The sequence below is a fragment of the Carcharhinus amblyrhynchos genome, chromosome 7 (genome assembly GCF_965287045.1).
Source record: "Carcharhinus amblyrhynchos chromosome 7, sCarAmb.v2.hapA, whole genome shotgun sequence".
Lineage (NCBI taxonomy): Eukaryota > Metazoa > Chordata > Chondrichthyes > Carcharhiniformes > Carcharhinidae > Carcharhinus > Carcharhinus amblyrhynchos.
Genome location: NC_137330.1, coordinates 122,556,213 through 122,580,509, shown reverse-complemented (window position 1 = coordinate 122,580,509; position 24,297 = coordinate 122,556,213). Strand labels below are relative to the sequence as shown.

Sequence of the window (24,297 nt, the reverse complement as noted above, 5' to 3'; positions counted from 1 at the left end):
TGAATGGCCGAGCAGCTTAGATTGAATGTTAGTTAGATACAAAAACCAGATGGCCAGCTTCATGCTGTGGGTTTCTTCCTAACAGGAGCTAGACTGAAATTAACCAGTTCAGACTAGGAAGGCCCTCATCGCCTCAGTGGCTAATCCACTGAGCTGCCTGGTTCCTTACAGAGGCTTATAGGAATTCTCGTGGAGTTTGACATAAGTTCCTCTCACCTTCATTTTGGTAGCAGACATGTTCCATCTGTGCCTGACCAGCTGAGTACAATGCCCTATTGTGCTTCTTATTTCCAACATTTTTGTATTATTGTAGGGATCCTGAGGCTGAATGAAAAGGTATTGTCCAGAGGATCAGCCAATAACCAGTACTGTTCACTGTTGCCAAAACAAACCTACTTAAATGTGGATGAAGATGCTGCCAGCACATTAGAGCGCAAGAGGAATGTTATCTATTGCATGATTGTACAGATCATGAAATCTGAAAAGGAGCTTCACATTGATAACCTGGTTTTCAAGGTAAATAAGCCTGGAGTGACAGTCATGTTATTATTGTCTTAAGGGTTGTGGTGATACCATAAAGCATAAAAGGTGGTTTATACTGTTATTGTTGAAGTGGAAATTTTCCTGTTTCTTGACTGATAGTATGACTCAACAAAAGTACTTCCGACAAAATAACTAGTCTTTATTTATGAAAGACTACATGCAGTATTGGCAGTAACTTGAGCTTGGAGAGCAGTCGTTACGACTTGCTAGTTCCTTCTCAAGTGCGCACTTACATAAAGAATGAGTTCAGTATTTATACATAATGATTATCAGTTTGCGTGACCAGAGCTTATTCAGGAATTCGATCAGTAGTAGCATCATAAGCAATGTCATAAATCATGGTACAGCCTGCTGACCTAGAACTCTTTGTCTCATCAGTCATACCTTTATCTTGTCCTTTGATAGAACAGAAGAAGGTCGGTGACTCCTTAATTCCTGACCTTATCTTGTCTTACTCATGCAGCCCTAGGTTATGCAGAGTCAGCCTTATCAGGTCTTGACCTTCTCTGGTCTAGTTCATGCCTTAGGTTATGCGGAGTCAATTTTCCTTATTTTGTACCAAATAGTTGACCAGTTTTCCCATCATGCCATTATTTCATTCGTACAACTTCACATTCCCTCCTTTTGTCATGTCATGTCATGACAACTATTTAATTAGTTTAATCTTTAATCGATTAAAGTTGCATTTACACAAGCAATCCTATCCCAGTAGCAGTAGTATGAAGGCCTTAAAGATCCAATCAAACAATCTGTGACCCAGCCATCCCAACCAACCCTGTGGGTCATAATCATGAAATTCACGGCCAATCTTTTGAATTTGAGCAGCCTGTCTCTTAATATGATCGGCCAGGTTGGTGCTATTTTCAGAGGCATCTGGGATATAAGTACAGCATTCCTGACCTATAATGGCACACATTCCTCCCTGCGAGGCTAACAGATAATCCAAATCCAGCCGATTTTGTAATGCCACAGTCCGGACAGCCACCAGCTCAGCCGAGACCTCAGCCAGTGTTGGGGAAGTAGGTGCCCATGAGCTGTTGGAGGTTATATTCCATACCCTCGACCAATCAAAAACAAGCATACCCTTGGTAGATAGATTTGCTACTGGTCCTTGCCACTCAGCTGTAAAGTTGCATCTACTTTGCCCCATCAACTTACCTTTCCCTGATTTATTAAAACATAGGGAACCTCACACATCACTCGAGGGTATGATAAGGAAGGTGGAAGCAAGGCACGACTATTCGCAGGTTGGTACCAAACTGAAAACCTAGTCATTTCCTAGCCAGCTGATTTCCATTCTTTCATATCTCCCCTGATCCCTGTTTGGTTTTGACATAGAATCCGTTCAACTATTCCTGCTATATGGAATGGGAGGGATTGGAGAGGTATTCCTTCCCTCGACTGGATGGGGATGTAGGTACAAACCCAACACTTGCTTACATTCAATTTTTCAGCATAAATATGACATATATAACTAGGCATTGGCATGCAGTCCCCGGGTGGTTTGCTTTTTCACTACCGAGTGGCCATTAAGGCCAAATAGTCCAGAAAATATAATGAAGATCTTCCTCCTGTGTTCGTATCTGGATTGGAGACAATCTTCTTGCAATTGGATAGATGTATCCAACCTGAACGTCCTTCAGCTTGACAGATGTCAGTGTGGTCAGTAGTACTTGAAAAGGTCTGCTCCAGCGTTGTCCTAGTTTCTCTCTATCCCAGTTCTTCACCAATACGTAGTCTCCAGGTTCGATCACTGAATATTGAGGGGTGGCTGTCCACCTGTCACTGGGAGATGTGCCTGTTTCACCTGTGAGTGGAGAAACTTCAGAGAAAGTGTTAATTGCTTCAAATAATTCTGCATCTGTTCCCCCATCACCTGGAGGCCTACTCCCTCCAGGGGTTTTTCATGGGCATCCCAGGGCATCCTCATTGGCCGACCATAGACTATCTCTGCAGCTGACAGTCCGGTCTGCAAATGGGGAGTCTCTCGCATGTGAAACAGTGCCAAGGGCAATAACTTTAGCCAATTTAACCCAGTTTCTTCAGTCAATTGCACCTAGTTTGGGGGCGTTTAAGAGATCCGTGGATAGGTTTATGGATGGAAAGGGTTTGGTTTAGATTAGAGAGTCATTGCTTTTTAACTGGTCGGCGCAACATCATGGGCCGAAGGGCCTGTTCTGCGCTGTTATGTTCTATGTTCTAATTTAGATAATTATTCTTTTAAAGACCTGTTGGCCCTTTCCACAATTCCTGCTGCTTGCAGGTGATACGTGCAGTACGGTTGTTGTTTAATTACGAGTGCTTCGCACAATTCAGTATTGATCCGGACCACAAAATGTGGTCCATTATCTGAGCTCACCATTTTGGTTACTCCAAAACAAGGAATAACTTCTGTCAACAATAATTTCACCACCGTATGTGCAGTACAATTTGTGGTGGGGGAGACTTCAATCCATTTATTAAACACATTGCCATAAATATTGTTTAGTAATAATCAATGTACTTTTGGTAATTCAGTAAAATCAAGCTGTATACAGGCAAAAGGGCCATCTGGCAAGGGAGTGGTTCCAGGAGGGCATTTAATGCCTTTACCCTTATTATTTCTCATGCAAATGAGCCACATTTGCACTGCTATATTCAAATCTGGGTGCCACCAAGTCTTTAGAAGTAGCTGTACCATTCCCTCCTTGCCAAGATGGGTATAAGAATGTAAATAGTCAATAAGTACTGGCAATAAAGAGCCCGGAATACAAACTTGACCAACTGGCGTAAACCAGAGGTCCCGTGTCAAGGAGTATGAACACCCGATTGACTTCCATAGTGTGTGCTGAGAATCAGAGGCATCCCTCTGTAAATGTTGAATCTCAGTTATGTCTGAGAGGTACCTGATTTAGAGTCTGATTACCCACAGTGGGAACAATCACAGAGACCGATACAGCGGCTGCCTTGGCAGCTGAATTAGCACGGGCATTTCCTAATTGCACAGAGTGTCCCCCTTCGCTTGCACAACACATTTAAAACAGCCAATTGACAAGGAAAGAGAGGGTCTCGGGGTCAATTCCTCCTCTTCCTCCGTATCACCTGAATAGGGAAACAGCGGCATGCCAGGGCAACTAGGATCCTCCTGTTGTTTAATCTGACGGGCTAGCCCAACCTGCCTATCACCCGATGCTTTTTTACCCTTACCCCGTCATTTCATCTCATGATACTTCCTATCCCAAAGTTCACATTCCAATTTTAAAGTTTCTCAATCCTTTGATTTCCCGCCCATACATTCATCAATCCCTCTTTTATGTGTGTTATCCCTCCAACTCATTAATGGTGATTGTTTGCAGCATCTTGTCGACTCTTTTCCATTTTGAAATTAAAATTTCCCACTTGGAACCTGTGTATTTCATCCAAATAGTTTCTTCTGCTGCAGTGCAATTTTCCAAGTTCCATGTGCTGCTTAGTGGCCAAATATCTTTACCTAATTTACTATTTAGTGCAGCAGATAATCAGCATAAATTATGTTCCTGAGCAGGATACTCAGAACATAGAAAAAGCAAAGGAGAATTACCCCTATTTTGTCTAAAATCTGTCCCATAACGTCAGTACGCTGTGCCCCTGGCAAGAACGTTAATAAGAAGAATTCCTGGTACCAAAATCAAATCACAGGGTCCCTGACCCAAACCAGTACCAAAATCAAATCATTGGATCCCTGACCCAAACTAATACAAATATCAAATCACAGGGCCCCCGACCCAAACTAATAAATATCAAATCACAGGGTCCCCGACCCAAACTAATAAATATCAAATCACAGGGTCCCCGACCCAAACTAATAAATATCAAATCACAGGGTCCCCGACCCAAACTAATAAATATCAAATCACAGGGTCCCCGACCCAAACTAATAAAAATCAAATCACAGGGTCCCCGACCCAAACTAATAAATATCAAATCACAGGGTCCCCGACCCAAACTAATAAATATCAAATCACAGGGCCCCCGACCCAAACTAATAAATATCAAATCACAGGGTCCCCGACCCAAACTAATAAATATCAAATCACAGGGTCCCCGACCCAAACTAATAAATATCAAATCACAGGGTCCCCGACCCAAACTAATAAATATCAAATCACAGGGTCCCCGACCCAAACTAATAAATATCAAATCACAGGGTCCCCGACCCAAACTAATAAATATCAAATCACAGGGTCCCCGACCCAAACTAATAAATATCAAATCACAGGGTCCCCGACCCAAACTAATAAATATCAAATCACAGGGTCCCCGACCCAAACTAATAAATATCAAATCACAGGGCCCCCGACCCAAACTAATACAAAAATCAAATCACAGGGTCCCCGACCCAAACTAATAAATATCAAATCACAGGGTCCCCGACCCAAACTAATAAATATCAAATCACAGGGTCCCCGACCCAAACTAATAAATATCAAATCACAGGGTCCCCGACCCAAACTAATAAATATCAAATCACAGGGTCCCCGACCCAAACTAATAAATATCAAATCACAGGGTCCCCGACCCAAACTAATAAATATCAAATCACAGGGTCCCCGACCCAAACTAATACAAAAATCAAATCACAGGGCCCCCGACCCAAACTAATACAAAAATCAAATCACAGGGTCCCCGACCCAAACTAATACAAAAATCAAATCACAGGGTCCCCGACCCAAACTAATAAATATCAAATCACAGGGTCCCCGACCCAAACTAATAAATATCAAATCACAGGGTCCCCGACCCAAACTAATACAAAAATCAAATCACAGGGTCCCCGACCCAAACTAATACAAAAATCAAATCACAGGGTCCCCGACCCAAACTAATAAATATCAAATCACAGGGTCCCCGACCCAAACTAATAAATATCAAATCACAGGGCCCCCGACCCAAACTAATAAATATCAAATCACAGGGTCCCCGACCCAAACTAATAAATATCAAATCACAGGGTCCCCGACCCAAACTAATAAATATCAAATCACAGGGTCCCCGACCCAAACTAATAAATATCAAATCACAGGGTCCCCGACCCAAACTAATAAATATCAAATCACAGGGTCCCCGACCCAAACTAATAAATATCAAATCACAGGGTCCCCGACCCAAACTAATAAATATCAAATCACAGGGTCCCCGACCCAAACTAATAAATATCAAATCACAGGGTCCCCGACCCAAACTAATACAAATATCAAATCACAGGGTCCCCGACGCAAACTAATACAAATATCAAATCACAGGGTCCCCGACCCAAACTAATAAATATCAAATCACAGGGTCCCCGACCCAAACTAATAAATATCAAATCACAGGGTCCCCGACCCAAACTAATAAATATCAAATCACAGGGTCCCCGACCCAAACTAATAAATATCAAATCACAGGGTCCCCGACCCAAACTAATAAATATCAAATCACAGGGTCCCCGACCCAAACTAATACAAAAATCAAATCTCAGGGTTCCCGACCCAAACCAAGCCTGTGTAATCCTGATCCAGATCTAAAACGAGATCAAGGGGTCCCTGACTTTAGGCTGGCTACAATCAGGTCCCTGACCCTAAACACGCTACTCAGTCCAATTTGGATTTGAATACTGTTACCTGTTAGCGTCTTCCGTCAGGGACGAGGGGTCGTAGCATCCTTCCGAGAGAAAGGGAGAGACCAGGGTGAATCGTACCTTGTGCCAGCGTCCGTCTCTTCCCTCCGGGTCATGGCTCGATCACTTCTTCAGTCCCTCACAGAATTCACTCAGGGTATTGGTTTCTGCTTCGCGGCGCCAAATGTTGAAGTGGAAATTTTCCTGCTTCTTGACTGTGGTAGAAAGACTCAACAAAAGTAATTCTGACAAAATAACTATATTTACGAAAGTCTGCATGCAGTATTGGCAGTAACTTGAGTTTGGAGAGTAGTCGTTACAACTTGCTAGTTCCTTCTCAAGTCCGTGCTTACATAAAGAATCAGTTTGCGTGACCAGACCTTACTCAGGAATTCGGTCAGTAGTAGTGTCATAAGCAAATATTTTTAAGAAGCGGGTTGATGGGTTCTTGATAAGAGAGGGGATTAAGGGTTATGGGGAGAGGGCAGGAAAGTGGAACTGAGCCACGACAGATCAGCCATGATCTTATTGAATGGCGGGGCAGGCTCGAAGGGCTAGATGGCCTACTCCTGCTCCTATTTCTTATGTTCTTATGTTCAATGTCATAAATCATGGTACAGCCTGCTGACCTCCATTACTCTTTGTCTCATCATTCATACCTTTATCTTGTCCTTTGAAAGAATAGCAGAAGGTCGGTGACTCCTTCATCCCTGACCTTGTCTTACTCATACAGCCCTAGGTTATGCGGAGTCAGCCTTATCAGGTCTTGACCTTCTCCGGTCTTATTCATGTCTTAGGTTATGCAGAGTCAGTTTTCCTTATTTTGTACCAAATGGTTGACCAATTTTTCCATCGTGCCATTATTTCATTCATATAACTTCACAGTTATCTCTCAGGATTCATCCCAATAACCAATATTTCCCCTTCTTCTTGCTCTCCCAATATTTTTTTCCCTTTTCCTTTTGTCCCTGCTCCATCGTATCAAGCCTTTACAAAGAGGAAAGCCCACCGGCACTTTCTTATGGCAATCATAGATACCCTACAGCACAGAAAGATGCCGTTCGGCTCATTGAGTCTGTGCCGACCACAATTCCACCCAGACCCTACCCCCATATCGTTACCAATTTTACCCACTAATCCCTCTAACCGACATGTCTCAGGACACTAAGGTGCAATTTTAACATAGCCAGTCAGCCTAACCTGCACATTTTTGGACTGTGGGAGGAAACCCGTGCAAACACAAGGAGAATGTGCAGACTCCACACAGACACTAACCCAAGTCGGGAATCGAACCCAGGTCTCTGGAGCTGTGAAGCAACAGTGCAAACCACTGTGCTACCATGCCGCCCCTTGGAATCGGCAGGGAATACTGACATTGCTAGTAACATCCACATCCAAGGAATGAATGAAAACATCAGTGCTGTGGTTAAGTCCACCATCTCTTTTCCAGGAGCAGTCAGAGGGTAGCAAATAGGAACACCTCCCTGACTCATCCGTGGCCATCTTGAGGGAGTTGCAGAAAGCCATGTGCTACCCTGATTGAAATGAGCGAATCTTCCTGGTTTGTTCAGCTGAAAGTGACACTGAATTTCTTTTCAGTGAGGTCACCCTTCATTCATGAGATGTGAGCATCACTGACGAGGCCAGCATTTAGAGTCGTAGAGGTTTACAGCATGGAAACAGGTCCTTTGGCCCAACTTGTCCATGCCGCCCTTTTTTTTAAAATCCCTGAAGTATTCTTAATTGCCCACATTGGGCCCATATCCTTCTATACCCATCTTACCGATGTAACTGTCTAAATGCTTTTTAAAAGCATTAAAATTGTACCTGCCTGTACTACCACCTCTGGCAGCTTGTTCCAGACACTCACCACCCTCTGTGTGAAAAAATTGCCTCTCTGCACACTTTTGTATCTCTCCCCTTTCACCTTAAACCTATGTCCTCTAGTTTTAGACTCCCTGTCTTTGGGAAAAAATATTGACTATCTAGCTGATCTGTGCACCTCATTATTTTATAGACCTCTATAAGATCACCCCTCAGCGTCTTACACTCCAGAGAAAAAAGTCCCAGTCTTTCCAGCCTCTCCTCATAACTCAAACTATTAAGTCCCAGTAACATCCTAGTAAATCTCTTGACAATGTGTACTTTAATCCTTTGTGCAAAATGAAATGTATTCCTACACTTTGTCTTGTGCTATGTCTGCACTGACGTGAAGTTACTAGAGTAAACCATCAAGATACTCCTCTCTCTAGTTGAAAAATATCCTTTCTATAATAGGTGACCAGAACTGTACACACTATTCCAAGTGTGGCCTTACCAATGTCTTATACAACTTCAACAAGACATCCCAACTCCTGTATTCACTGTTCTAACTGATGAAACCAAGCATGCTGAATGCCTTCTTCACCATTCTGTCCACCTGTGGTTCCACTTTCAAGGAGCTATGAACCTGTACCCCTCGATTTCTTTGTTCTGTAACTCTCCCCAGAGCCCTACCATTAACTGAATAAATCCTGCCCTGGTTCAGTCGACCAAAATACATCACCTTGCATTTATCTAAATTAAACTCTACCTGCCATTTGTCAGCCCACTGGCCCAATTGATCAAGATCCCATTGCAATCTGTCTACTATGCCACCAATCTTGGTGTCATCTGCAAACTCACTAACCATGCCTCCTATATTCTCATCCAAATCATTAATATAAATGACAAATAGCAGTGGACCCAGCACTGATCCCTGAGGCACACCACTGGTCACGGGCCTCTAGTTTGAAAAACAATCCATTACAACCACCCTCTGATGTCTGTCAAGAAGCCAATTTTGTATTCATTTAGATTATTCCTCACCCTGGGTCCTGTGAGATTTAACTTTATACAACAATCTACCATGTGGTACCTTGTCAAAGGCCTTGCTAAAGTCCATATAGACAACATCAACAGCACTGTCCTTGTCTACCTTCTTAGTTACCCCTTCAAAAAACTCAATTAAATTTGTGAGACATGATTTTCCACACCTATGTGCAGTGTTGGCCCCCTTGCCATAGAGGGAGACAACGAAAGTCCATCGGACTTGTTCCCGGGATGGTAGGACTGTCCTATGGGGAAACTGTGCTTATATTCTCTCAAGTTTCAAAGAAAGGATGGGTCTTTTTCTGCATGGAGGTCGGTCACCAGTGGAGTGCCCCAGGGATCTGTTCTAGGACCCTTGCTGTTTGTCATTTTCATAAATGACCTGGATGAGGAAGTGGAGGAATGGGTTAGCAAGTTTGATACGAAGGTTGGTGGTGTTGTGGATGGTCTGGAGGGATGTCAGAAATTGCAGCGGGACATAGATAGGATGCAAGACTGGTTGGAGAAGTGGCAGATGGACTTCAACGCAGATGAATGTGTAGTGGTCCATTTTGGCAGGACCAATGGGATGAAGGAATACAATATCAAGGGTAGGAGTCTCTGCTGTGTTGAAGAGCAGAGGGATCTTGGGGGTCCGGGTCCATAGGACTCTTAAATCGGCCTCGCAGGTGGAGGATGTGGTCAAGAAGGCGTATGGTGTACTGGCCTTCATTAATCGAGGGATTGAGTTTAGTCGGGAGGTAATGCTGCAACTTTATAGGACCCTTGTCAGACCCCACTTGGAGTACTGTGCGCAGTTCTGGTTGCCTCACTATAGGAAGGACGCGGAAGCTATTGAAAGGGAGCAGAGGAGATTTATAAGGATGTTGCCTGGATTGGGAGGCATACCTTATGAAGATAGGTTGAGGGAGCTGGGACTCTTCTCCCTGGAGAGACGAAGGTTGAGAGGCGACCTGATAGAGGTTTATAAGATGTTGAGAGGAATAGATAGGGTGGATTCTTGGAGGCTATTTCCCAGGGCTGAAATGGTCGCTATGAGAGGACACAGATTTAAGGTGCAGGGAAGCAAGTACAGAGGAGATGTTAGGGGTAAGTTTTTCACTGAGAGGGTGGTGAGTGAATGGAATCGGCTGCCGTCGGTGGTGGTGGAGGCGAACTCGCTGGAGTCTTCTAAAAGACTTCTGGATGAGTACATGGGATCTAATGGGATTGGGGGTTTTAGATAGGTCTATGGCTTAGTAGGTATACAAGTGATCGGTGCAACTTGTGGACCGAAGGGCCTGTTTGTGCTGTAGTGTTTTATGTTAATAAAGATCTCATTGAAACCTTAAAGGGGTAGGTGGGGCAGATGCAGGTAAGATGTTTCCCTGATTGGAGAGTCTAGAATGAGGGGGCAGAATTTCAAAATAAGGGATAGCTTCTTGAGACCAAGGTGGGGCGAATGTTTTTTAACAGAGTGTAGTGAAGCTTTGGAATTTTCTATCCCAGAGGACAGTGGAAGCTCAGTTATTGATTATATTTAAAGCAAAGATTGACAGATTTCTCAATACCAGTGACATAAATGGATTTGGGGACAGTGTGGGAAAAAGGCATTGAACATGATGACCAACCATGATCGCACTGAGTAGCAGAACAAGCTTGATGGGCTGAATGGCCTACTTCCTTGTTCTTACTGAAGTATGTTGCACTTGTTGGGTTTTGTTGTAGGGTTGTCAGACACAGGTTTCAGCACATGGTTCTGTAACATGCTGAGTTCCCTGTCCCAGTTCCTCTGCAGTATGGAGAGAAGTGTGGAGAGAGCACATATGCGTTGGCTGAGGATTCTGTCTGGTACCTAGTATTGTGCAGCATTCAAGTAGCTACAGAGAAGCCAGTGTTGAGGATTGCAAGGTACGGAGGAAGGTATCATGGTTGCAGGAGTTTACAGGCAGATAGGATGGTGGGTTGAAGTGTATCTACTTCAATGCAAGGAGCATCAGGAATAAGGTAGATGAACCTGGAGCATGGATTGGTACTTGGGACTGTGATGTTGTGGCCAATATGGAGACATGGTTAGAACAGGGACAGGAATAGTTGTTGACAGTTCTGGGGTATAGAGTAAGAGTAGGGAAGGTGGCAAAAGAGGTGGAGGATTGCTAATCAAGGATAGTTTAACAGCCGATGAAAAGCATTTTGAGGGTGATCTGCCTTCTGAGATAATATGGGCTGAAGTTAGAAATAGGAAAGGATCAGTCACATTGTTAGGAGTTTTCTATAGGCCCCCAGATCGTAATAGAGATGTGGAGGAGGAAATGGCAAAGCAGATTATGGATAGGTGTGGAGGTCACAGGGTAGTTACCATGGGCGACTTTAACTTTCCAAATATTGGAACATTTATAGGTCGAATAGATCAGATGGGACACTTTTTGTACAGTGTGTGCAGAAGGGTTTCCTAATACAATATGTGGATAAGCCGACAAGAGGTGGGGCCACATTGGACTTGGCACTGGGTAATGAACTGGGCCAAGTGTTAGATTTATTTGTGGGAGAGCACTTTGGAGATAGTGACTACAATTCGGTGTCCTTCATTATTGCAATGGAGAGGGATAGGGTCACATGGCAGGGCAAGGATTATAATTGGGGCAGGGGTAATTATGATGCGAATAGGCAAGAATTAGGGAGCATAAGATGGGAACAAAAACTGTCAGATATGGGCACAAGTGAAAAGTGGAGCTTTTTCAAGAAACAAATACTGTGTGTCCTAGATAGGTATGTCCCTGTTAGGCAGGGAGGAAATGGCCGAATGAGGGAACCATGATTCACCAAGGAGGTTGAATGTCTTGTTAAGAGGAAAAAGGAAGCGTATGTAAGGATGAAAAAACAGGGTTCAGTTGAGTCACTTGAGCATTACAAGGTAGTTAGGAATGAGTTGAAGAACGGGCTTAGGAGAGCTAGGAGGGGGCATGAAAAGTCCTTGGCAGATAGAATGAAAGAAAACCCCAAGGTCTTTTACTCTTATGTGAGAAATAAAAGAATGACCAGGGTGAGATTAGTGCCAGTCAAGGATAGTAGTGGGAACTTGTACATGGAATCAGAAGAGATGGGTGAGGTGTTGAATGAATACTTTTCTACAAAGAACAACCCAGCACGGGAAACAGGCCCTTTGGCCCAACGAGCCCGCGCCGCCGCATCTTCCTACATCTACCCTGCCCTGTGTGTATGTGAGTGGAACCCCTAATGTAGCCAGATTCAGGGGAGAATAGTGTCAATTTGGTACACCAATCAGCCTAAGAGCACATCTTTGGGGTGTGGGAGGAAACCAGAGCACCCGGAGGAAACCCACGCAACCACAGGGAGAATGCGCAAACTCCCACAGACACAGGCCCAAATCCATGTATCTGCACAGCTAGCAGTGCTAGTCACTGAGCTGTTGCGGTGCCCGTCTGCTGGTCCAGGATTAAGCGTACACAACGACACGAAGTACTAGGCCACTCCCGGAACCTCCAAGAGCAGCCCACGCACGACCCACCGTGTGCATGCCCCTCGTTTGACAAGAAGGTGGACCGATACCTGTGGAATAAAAAGACAAAACATTAACATGTAATACTACATTTCCGGTGTTGTCCCGAGGCTCTGACCCTATTTAATACCCTCTACTATAACCCTCCATCCTTGTTTCGCTCATGTGTCTATCTAAGTAAACCTTAAACAAGTCCAACGTTCCTGCCTCCACCACCCTACTCGGTAGCGTGTTCCATACCCCCACGACCCTCTGCGTGAAAAACCTTCCTCTCATATCCAAATTATACTTCTCCCCCCTCACCCTTAGATCGTGACCTCTCGTAATTGTCCCCAATCTAGGGAAAAGCCTACCACTGTTGACTCTATGTATTCCCTTCATTATTTTATACACCTCTATCATATCCCCCCTTAATCTCCATCTTTCTAAGGAGAAGAGCCCCAGTTTCTCCAACCTTTCCTCGTAACTCAGTCCTTCCATGCCAGGCAACATCCTGGTAAACCTCCTCTGCACCCTCTCCAGGGTCCCCACGTCCTTCCGGTAGTAAGGTGACCAGAACTGGACGCAGTACTCCAAATGTGGACTAACCAACGTTCTGTACAACTGAAGCATTAGACGGCAGCTCTTATACTCTATACCCCTTCCTATAAAGGCTAGCATTCCATAAGCTTTCTTCACAACCTTCTCTACTTGTGTTGACACTTTGAGACTTGTGCACCTGCACTCCCAGGTCCCTCTGTATTTCTGTACTCTTAATCAGTCTACCTTTTATCACATAACTCCTCCATGCATTATTCCTTCCAAAATGCATCACCTTGCATTTGTCAGGATTAAATTCCATCTGCCATCTATCTGCCCAATATACCATCCCATCTATATCCTGCTGTGTCACCTGACAGTCCTCCTCAGTATCTGCCAATCCTGCCACCTTGGTGTCATCCACAAACTTGCTGATCACACCACGTACGCCCTCTTCCAAGCCGTTTATATATACTACAAAGAGGAGAGGTCCCAGTACTGAGCCCTGCGGCACACCACTGGTGACTGGCCTCCAGCCAGAAAAGGACCCCTCGACAACTACTCTCTGTCTCCTATTGCCCAGCCAGTTTTCAATCCACCTAGCTACCTGTCCTTGTATCCCATGTGCCTTAACCTTTTCTACCAGCCTACCATGAGGGACTTTGTCAAACGCCTTACTGAAATCCATATAGATGACATCAACGGCTCACCCATCGTCAACCGTTTTTGTCACCTCCTCGAAGAGTTCCACCAGATGCGTAAGGCAAGACCTCCCCCGAACAAAGCCATGTTGCGTATCCCTAATCAGATCGCAATGCTCCAAATGCTCATACATCCTATTCCTAAGAATTTTTTCCAATAATTTTCCTACCACCAATGTCAAACTCACTGGTCTATAATTACCAGGGTTATCCCTACTACCCTTTTTCAACAGCGGTACCACATTAGCTACCCTCCAGTCCTCTGGGACCTCACCTGTGTCCAAAGAAGAGGCAAAGATTTGCGTCAGAGGCCCAGCAATTTCATCTTTCACCTCCCTAAGCAGCCTGGGATAAATACCATCAGGCCCCAGAGCTTTATCCGTTTTTATGCTACCTAAAAACCTTAGCACTTCCTCCCTCGTAATGGATATTTCCTTCCACTGATCTACAGCTCCCTCCAAGACATTACACGACACCAAACCCCTCTCGTTCGTGAATACCGACACAAAGTATTCATTCAGGATCTCCCCCGTTCCCTCAGACTCGATACATAGCTCCCCTCCTTTGTCCCTAAGAGGACCAATTTTCCCCCTAACCACTCTCTTGCTCCTAATATAAGAGTGAAATGCTTTTGGATTTTCCTTAATTCTATCAGCCAAAGCCATTTCATGCCCTCTTTTTGCCCTTCTAACTCCCCTTTTTAGCTCCCTCCTACTCTCTCTATATTCCTCCAGCGCACTCTCCGTTCCCAGTTGTTTCGACCTAACATATGCCTCCCTCTTCTTCCTGACCAAGTCTTCGATACCCCCTGTAATCCACGGCTCTCTAATCCTGCCTTTCCCATCCTTCCTCTTTGCCGGCACATGCCTTTCCTGCAACATTATCAGTTTGCCCTTGAAAGCCTCCCACTTACCAACCGTGGACTTGCCAGCTAACAATCCCTCCCAATCAGTGTCCTTCAGCTCCCTCCTAATCCGGCTATAGCTCGCCTTCCCCCAGTTCAGCACCCTCCCCTTCGGACGGCACTCATCCCTTTCCATTTTTATCCGAAAGTAGACGGACTTGTGGTCACTGTTAGCCACATGTTCGCCTACCTCAACCTCAACCACCTGCCCCGGCTCATTTCCCAACACTAAATCCAGTATAGCCCCCTCCCTAGTCGGGCTAGTTACGTGCTGCTCCAGGGACCCTTCCAACACACATTTTACAAACTCCTCTCCCTCCGTACCCCCAGCTCTAGGCACCTTCCAATCCACTCCAGGAAGATTAAAGTCACCCACTACAACCACCTTATTCTTTCGGCACCTGTCTAAAATGCCTCTGCAAATACCTTCCTCCACTGACCTCGGGCTGTTGGGTGGCCTATAGTATATCCCTAGCATCGTAATCTCTCCCTTTTTATTCCTCAACTCCACCCACAGTGACTCAATCCCTAACTCCTCCATATTGTCCTCCCTCTGCACTGCTGTGATGTGCTCCTTTACTAACAACGCCACCCCACCACCTCTCTTCAACCCTCCTCTGTCACACCTAAAACACTTATACCCAGGAACATTCAGCTGCCAGTCCTGATCTTCACGTAACCACGTCTCCGTTACTGCCACCACATCTAACTTCCTCACAAACATCAAGGCCCTCAGCTCATCCGTCTTACTCGTCACACCCCTCGCATTGAAACAGATGCAGTCCAACCCACCAGGGCCACTCAGAACCTCCTTCTCCCTGATAATTTTCCTTTCACCCAAACCTACCCTATCACCCAACTCACTCCCGACCCCAGTGTCTAATGAGCTATCAGTCACATCTCCACCCCCCCTCCCTATTAGTTTAAACCCTGCCTAAACACTCCAGCTAACCTCCCTGCTAAGACCTTTGTCCCTCTCCCATTCAAATTTTCCCCATCCCTCCTGTACAGTTGCCCTTCTCTCACAAATACCTCCCAGTGGTCTACAAAAGTAAAGCCCTCTACCTTGCACCAATCCCTCAACCATGCATTGAGCTGCATGATCTCGTTATTCCTAGCCCTGCTGGTACTAGGCAGCAGCCTAGAGAATGCCACCCTGGAGGTCCTGCTCTTCAGTTTGGACCCCAACTCCCTAAATTGCCTGCGTACATCTGCCCTATTCTGCCTTCCTACGTCCCTCTCCCCTGCGTGTAATATTACCTCTGCCTGGGTCCCCTCCCCTTTCAAAATTCCCTCTATCCTTTCCGATATGTCCTGTACCCCTGCTCCAGGGAGGCAAACCACCATCCTGGAGTTACGCTTCTGCCCACAGAACCTCCTGTCAATTCCTTTGACCCTCCCATCCCCTACCACTATCACATTGCCAGCCCCCTTCTCTCCCTCTAAGTTATTCAGGCCCCCCTGTCTATCCTTTTGTACCTCTGTCGATGAATCTTGGGGGGCCACTGGGGTCACTAAGTGCTCACTAAGGAGAGGGGCCATGTTTTTGAGGATATGCATGATACAGGCTGCTAGGATGGAGGAGGTAGATGTTCTGAGGGAAGATGTATTAGAAATTTTCAAAAAACCTGAGAGTGGATAAGTCCCCTGGGCCAGATGGGATACATCCTAGGATATTTTGGGAGGCAAGGGATGAGATTGCGGAGCCTTTAGCTTTCATCTTTGGGTCCTCACTGTCCACGGGGATTGTGCCAGAGGATTGGGAGTGTTGAATGTTGTTCCTCTCTTCAAGAAAGAAAATAGGAATGACCCTGGTAATTATAGGCCAGTTAGTCCTACTTTGGTGGTTGGTAAGTTAATGGAAAAGGTCCTGAGGGATAGGATTTATGATCATTTGGAAAAATGCACTTTAATCCAGGATATTCAGCACAGTTTCGTGAGGGGTAAGTCCTGCCTCTCAAATTTGATTGAATTGTGCGGAGGGTGTGGAGAGTCTGCAGAAGGATCTAGATAGGCTGGGCGAATGGGCCAGGAACTGGCAAATGGAATTTAACATTGGCAAGTGCGAGGTGGTCCACTTTGGTAGGAATAATGGTAGGAAGGATTATTACTTACGTAGAGAAAAACTGCAGCAGGCGACGGTGCAGAGGGACCTCGGGGTCCTTATGCATGAGTCGCAAAAACCCAGCTTGCAGGTGCAGCAGGTGGTCAGGAAGGCGAATGGGATGCTGGCCTTCATAGCGAGGGGGATTGAATATAAAAGTAGGGAGGTCTTGCTGCGGCTGTATAGGGCATTGGTGAGGCCGCAGCTGGAGTACTGTGTGCAGTTTTGGGTGCCGTACTTACGCAAGGATATTTTGGCCTTGGAGGGAGTGCAGAGGAGGTTTACCAGGCTGATGCCGGAGTTGAGGGGGTTGAACTATGAGGAGAGGCTGAATAAACTAGGCTTGTACCCGTTAGAGTTTAGAAGAATGAGGGGAGATCTCATTGAGACGTATAAGATGATGAATGGGATGGATAGGATAGAGGTGGAGAGACTCTTCCTGCTCAGAAAGGATAGTAGGACTAGGGGGCACAGCCTCAAGATAAAGGGGGGGGGGGGGGGGGGGCGGCGGTTTAGAACGGAGTTGAGGAAGAACTTCTTCACTCAAAGGGTGGTGAATCTCTGGAATTCTCTGCCCGTTGAAGTGGTGGAAGTTACCTCGTTAAATATTTTTAAGACGCGGGTTGATGGGTTTTTGATAAGAGAGGGGATTAAGGGTTATGGGGAGAGGGCGGGAATGTGGAACTGAGCCACGACAGATCAGCCATGATCTTATTGAATGGCGGGGCAGGCTCGAAGGGCTATATGGCCTACTCCTGCTCCTATTTCTTATGTTCTTATGTTCTTTGAGGAGGTAACTAAGTGTGTAGACGAAAGTAGAGTAGTTGATGTCCTATACATGGATTTTAGTAAGGCGTTTGATAAGGTAGGTTCATGAAGAAAGTAAGGAGGTGTGGGATAGAAGGAAATTTGGCCAATTGGATAAGTAACTGGTTGTCTCATAGAAGACGGAGGGTGCCGGTGGAAGCAAAGTTTTCAGACTGGAGGCCACTTACCAGCAGTGTACCACATGGATCAGTGCTGGGTCCTCTGCTATTTGTGATTTTTATCAATGATTTGGAAGAGGGGGCTGAAGGGTGGGTTAGTAAATTTGCTGATGACACCAAGATTGGTGGAGTAGTGGATGAGGTAGAGGGCTCTTGCAGGCTGCAAAGAGACATTGATAGGATGCAGAGCTGGCCCGAAAAGTGGCAGATGGAGTTTAACCCTGATAAATGCGAGGTGAATCATTTTGGTAGGACAAACTTGAATGCGGATTACAGGATCAGCAGCAGGGTTACATGAGAACATGAGAACATAAGAAATAGGAGCAGGAGTAGGCCATCTAGCCCTTCGAGCCTGCCCCATCATTCAATAAGATCATGGCTGATCTGAAGTGGATCAGTTCCACTTTCTCGCTTTCTCCCCATAACCCTTAATTCCCTTGTCTATCAGAAACCTATCTACCCGTGACTTAAATATATTTAGCGAGGCAGCCTCCACCATGTCAACGGGCAGAGAATTCCAGAGATTCACCACCCTTTGAGCGAAGAAGTTCCTACTAGCCTTTCTAAGCAGGAAGAATCTCTCTACCTCTACCCTATCCATCCCCTTCATTATCTTATATGTCTCTATAAGATCCCCCCTTATCCTTCTAAACTCCGAGTACAGACCAGTCTATTTAGCCTCTCTTCATAGTCCAAACCCCTCATCTCCAGTATCAGCCTGGTGAACCTCCTCTGCACTCCCTCCAAGGCCAAAATATCCTTGCGCAAGTGCGGCGACCAAAACTGCACACAGTACTCCAGCTGCGGCCTCACCAGTACCCTGTACAGTTGCAGCAAGACCTCCCTACTTTTATATTCTCACTATAAAGGCCAACATTCCATTCGCCTTCTTGATCACCTGCTGCATCTGCAGACTGGGTTTTTGCGACTCATACACAAGGACCCCCAGGTACCTCTGCACCGTAGCATGTATCCCTCCTATCATTATTTCTGCCAAAGTGGACAACCTCACACTTGCTGACGTTATACTCCCATCTGCCAGGTCTTCACTCACTCGCTCAGCCTATCCAGATCTCTCTGCAGACTTTCCACACCCTCCACGCAATTTGCTTTTCCACTCATCTTCGTGTCCTCAGCAAATTTTGTTACCCTACACTCAGCCCCCTCCTCCAGATGGCCTATGTAAATGGTAAACAGTTGAGGCCCCAGCACCGATCCCTGAGGTACTCCACTAGTCACCAACTGCCAACCAGAATAGCCCCCATTGATACCAACTTTTTGCTTCCTATTAGACAGCCAATCCTCTATCCACGCTAACACCTTACCCCCAACTCTGTGCACCCTAACCTTCTGTAGCAACCTTTTGTGAGGCACCTTATCAAACGCCTTTTGGAAATCTAAAAACACCACATCCATTGGTTCCCCTCTGTCTACCGCAGGGTTCTGAGGAATGTGGAGGAGAAGAAAGATCTTGGGGTTCATATCCACAGATCTCTGAAGGTTGCCACTCAAGTGGATAGAGCAGTGAAGAAGGCTTATCGTGCGTTAGCGTTTATTAACAGGGGGTTATGCTGCAACTGTACTGGATGTTGAGACCACATTTGGAATATTGTGTTCAGTTCTGGTCACCTCATTATAAGAAGGATGTGGAAGCATTGGAGAGAGTGCATAGGAGATTTACCAGGATGTTCTCAGGTTTGGAAGGTAGGTCTTGTAGGAAAAGTTGAGGGAGCTGGGGCTTTTCTCTTTAGAGCAGAGGAGGATGAGAGGTGACTTAATAGAGGTTTATAAGATGATGAGGGGGATTGATAGAGTGGACGTGCAGAGACTATTTCCTCGGGTGGATGTTGCTGTTACTGGGGCCGTAACTATAAGGTTCATGGTGGGAGATACAGGAGAGATGTCTGAGGTAGATTCTTCACACAGAGAGTGGTTGGGGTATGGAATACACTGCCTGCTGTGATAGTGGAGTCGGACACTTTAGGAACTTTCAAGCGGTTATTGGATAGGGATGTGGAGCACTCCAGAATTATGGGGAGGGGATAGCTTGACCTTGGGTTTAGACATAACTCAGCACAACATCGAGGGCCGAAGGGCCTATACTGTGCTATACTGTTCTATGTTCTATGTTAGGGCACAGGTTCCAGATGCTATCTGCGATAGGAAGTCAGAGAGCTTTCCTTCAAGTACACTTTGATGAGTGACTTGATATTTGAGACAGTGAGGATTGCTGAGGTACAATTCCACAGCTACTGACTGCTGTTGACATCTCACTCAGCCAATTACCCATTCTACTTCCACATAGACTGGCATCTTTGGAATATCCTGTCCAAATTCCAAGCCTAGTGCATGGAGGCAACCTTTAGGACTCCAATTTTTGGCTTGTTTTCTTTCCAGTTCACTTTGTGGAGATCAGAGATTTAATCTGGACCCTTTCTAATCTATGTGGCATTGTGCTGGTGTATTTAAAGTTTACTTATTAGTATCACAAGTAGGCTTACATAACACTGCAATGAAATTACTGTGAAAATCCCCTAGTTGCCACACTCTGGCACCTGTTTGCATAAACTGAGGGAGAATTTAGCATGGTCAGTGCACCTGACCTGCAATCTTTTGGACTATGTAAGGAAACTAGAGCACACGGAGGAAACCCATGCAGACACGCGGAGCACATGCAGACTCCGCACAGGTACTGACCCAAGCCGGGAATCGAACCTGAGTCCCTGGTGCTGTGAGGCAGCAGTGCTAACCAGTGTGCCACCTTGCCATCCTTTCAGTTATCACTCAGCAATCAGGGAAGTTTGCCGGGCAAGTTAAATCATGTTTAACAATTGGCAGTCTGGTTTTAGAGCCAGTAAGTGCACTTGGAGTAATTGTCAAAGCTTGTTTTTCCAAACCGTACTTTTATTCATAAAATACCTGAAGGACATTTCAGTCATTTCAAAATGGCATCACACGAAGTGCAATAATATTCAGGTTTTCTACATACAATATGTATTCTTGAGGTGCTTCAGTACGGTCAGAGACATTACACTCATTTCAAAATGGTCGTTACAAATAGTGAAAAGGTATTTAATTTGTCTACCTAGATCAAGTTGCATTCTGAGATGCTTCCATACAATATTTACTGTCAAAGCTGTTACCTCATAACAAAAAGGCTCCTTTAGGTAAGTGTGTTGAGTGACAGATGGCACTATAATTTTAAAGAACTGTTTCTTGTGTCACTGAACTATTTGCAGGTGATTGAAAAGTGTCAGAATCAGGAGTCAAGTTTAGCACCAAAGTTCCTTCACTTAAACTGCAGCAATATGGATGTTCTGTCTTGCATCATGCATCTTATCAACAAGGGTTACATCAGGCGCAATGAAGACAATCCTCACATTCTGGAGTATGTGCTCGAGGACCCAACAACCCCCCGGAAAGGACAAGCACACACGATATTCCGAAAACTTGGAGCAAAAACCATGGAGTCAAGCAGCAACAGCAGAGAGAATCAATCACTATTTAGGTAACGCAAATTACCAGCAATCTACGTCCATATTTCGATTAACTTCATTTAAGCGACTGGCTTTGACTGCTTGCTTTTTTCATCAGATTGTACCTTCAGCATGTGGCTAAAGCAAACCTTCAGTAAGAGAAAAACTGCTTTAACTTCTGCACTTTGGGTTCAAAGCTATTTGAGAGTGAATGCCCTCTAGCGTTTAAATTGTCAAATGAGATACATGTCTTCTACTCTGCATCAATTGGCCAGGCGATGTGAACCAAAATAGTTTAATTGGACAGTAAGGCAGACAGCCTTCAATAAAAGGATAGAATAGAACAGCATATCTTCAATTTAATGGCACAAATGTCACCCCTGCAAAATGGGGATGATAGGTTTTCCATTTTTCTTGCCCTGAAGGTGTTATCTCTTGGTTCTGAATCACAGACAATAAGAGCCCTATGGCACCTTGAGCAAGTGGCCATTCACTGGGTGGTTTGTTTTTTTCCTCCTGTTTCCTTCCATAACTGAACGTTGCTGAGAGCAAAGATACCCCTCACCGTACTGCTAGCTGAGATTGGGTATCTGAGCACATCCATACTTCAGCTACTCGCTGATAAACTTAGGCAGAGCTATTGGGATAGTCTGGTTTCCAGGGTTCTGTTTATTTAAAAAAAAACAAAGTAATATTTTGTGCAATAATATGTGTTGTATCTTCAGCTGTCAGGTCACCAGTTTGTAGTACAGCAATTATCAGCTGCTTATATGTAGCATTCACAGTAGGAGTTTTGCTGTATGCAATAGGTTGGGCCAGGCAGAGAATCTCAATTGTTACCAAAAAAATGGATCTTGGAAAATTTGCATTTGGCAGGATTGGATTAATGCTTTTGGGAAATCAATCTCTCAGTACATTACAACAGGAACGATGTAACTGCTTTATTGAACCAAATCACCAAAACAGCATCAATTGTCAGCTCATGTTTCCTGCACTGATGCAGAAATGATGTTTGTATTAGCATCTGAGATTAATTTGTTTATTTCAAATATTATTGTAATAAAATGTTCTTTACAAATTTTTGATCATCTAATTGCCCTCTCTTTTATTTTAATTTGGTTGTGTCTGTGGCAGATATTAGATTGAGTTCCTTTCCAACATAACTCAACTTCAAACCTCCTCTATCACCTAAGCAAAAGTGAAATGGTTTTAAAAACTCTAACGGTTTGGGAAACAGGTGGTCTTGTAGAATCACACATCGGCTTTTTTATCTCTGGCCTGGTTTTGAGTATTTTGACTAGTCTGCTATATGGGCCTCATTGAAATCCAAGTGGACAACATCCACTGCACTACCCCCATCAATCTTCCTTGTTAGTTCCTCAAAAATTCTATTCAGTTAGCAAGACATGATCTTCCCAACGAAACTGTGCTGACTATCCATGATCAATCGTGGCTTTCTAAGTGACAATTTATCCTGTGTCTCAGAATTGATTTCAATAATTTGCCTAACATGAAAGTCAGGCCATTCAGCCTTCTATTATCTGGCCAATTCTTTGTACTCTATTTAAATTATACTACAATATTCACAGCTCTCCAATCTTCTGGCATCTCGCCTGTATCTAGTGAGGGGCGCTAATTGATTCTCAGAGTAGCAGCTATTTCTTCCCTGGTTTCCTTCAAAAGCCTGGGATACAATTCATCCGGCCCTGGTGAATTATCCACCTTCATCGATGCCAGTGTCTCCAGTACTTTCTCACTTGTTTATTGTTTCTAAATATTCTCACTCCTCCCCTAGAAGAATGTCTGAATCATCTCTCTCCTTAGTGAAGACAGAAATAAAGTATTCAATGAGAACCTTTGTTTTCTTTATGTGCCCATCTGATTTCCTGTAGAAATCATTCAGCATCACCACTTCCACCATCCTTGTAGTCAGCAAGTTCCAGATCATCACCATTCAATTTGTTTAAAGTTCTTTCTCCCATTCACTGTATTCCCTCATGCTTGTACTGTCAGCTAATGGGAACAGTATTTCCTTGTGTACCTTGTCTAAACCTATCAGAATCTTATACTGCCCTGACAAATCTCCCCTCAATCTCCTTTGCTCCAAGGAGAATTTCCCCAGCTCCCTTGTAGCTAAAATCCCTCATCCCTGGAACCATTCTATTCATGCAAACATAAAAATCAGGAACAGGAGTAGGCCATTCAGCCCTCCCATTTGATAAAATTATTGGTGATCTGATTGTGGCCTTTCAACTTTATTTCCCTAACTACTGCCTACAACCTTTGATTTCCTTGCCATCAAGAGTTTAACTAACTCAGCCCAAAAAAAATGATCCAGCCTCCACTGCTGTCTGGGAATGAGAATTACACAGCCTGATAACACTGAGAGGGTCAGTAGGAATATGAGATCCCTTATTTTTAAATTGCATCACGTAGCTCCAGTCTCTTCCACAAGGGGAAATATCCTCTTAGCATCCAACCTGTCAAGTCTGCTCCAGATCTTATATCTTTCAGTAAGATTACTTTTCATTCTTATCCTTGTGCCATTAGCAAATGTAGCAATGTCCAAGCCCCTTCATCCAGGTCATTGACGTAGATTATAAATAGATGAGGCCCCATCACTGATTCTTGTGGCACTTTACTAGTTACAGCTCATTAACAGAAAATTACCTATTTATCCTTACTCTCTGCTTCTGTTAGACACCCAGTCCTCTAACCATGATAATGTTACCCCCTACACCATGAGCTCTTATATTGTGTAGTAATTTTTGATGTGGCAACTTGTCAAACACCTTCTGGAAATCCAAGGACACCGTCTACAGTTCCCCTTTGTCTACATTGCTTGTTACTTCCTCAAAGAATTCGAATAAATTTGTCAAACAAATTTCCTTCTCACAAAGCCATGTTGACTCTGCCTGGATGCATTAAGAATTTCTAAATGCTCTGTTCTAACCTCCGTAATACTAGATTCTAGCATTTTCCCTCTAACTGGTCTGTAGATTCCTGCTTACTGTCTCCCTCTAATTTGCTATTTACCATTCTGATGGGACCTTTCCAGAGACTAAAGAACTTCAGAAAATTACAATCAATGCATCTCC

At 44.6% G+C, this 24,297-nt stretch overlaps 1 protein-coding gene across 2 annotated transcripts in view; it reads left to right on the top strand.

Annotated features, from left to right (window-relative positions):
- The window catches only part of cul9 (cullin 9), a 230,272-nt gene that overhangs the window by 165,292 nt on the left and 40,683 nt on the right, over positions 1 to 24,297 (top strand). For both annotated transcript variants that reach the window (XM_080193074.1, XM_080193073.1), the window contains exons 28-29: positions 314 to 516; positions 20,963 to 21,231. In XM_080193074.1, the coding sequence (XP_080049200.1) occupies positions 314 to 516; positions 20,963 to 21,231 (472 nt within the window). The remainder of the gene's footprint in view (positions 1 to 313; positions 517 to 20,962; positions 21,232 to 24,297) is intronic.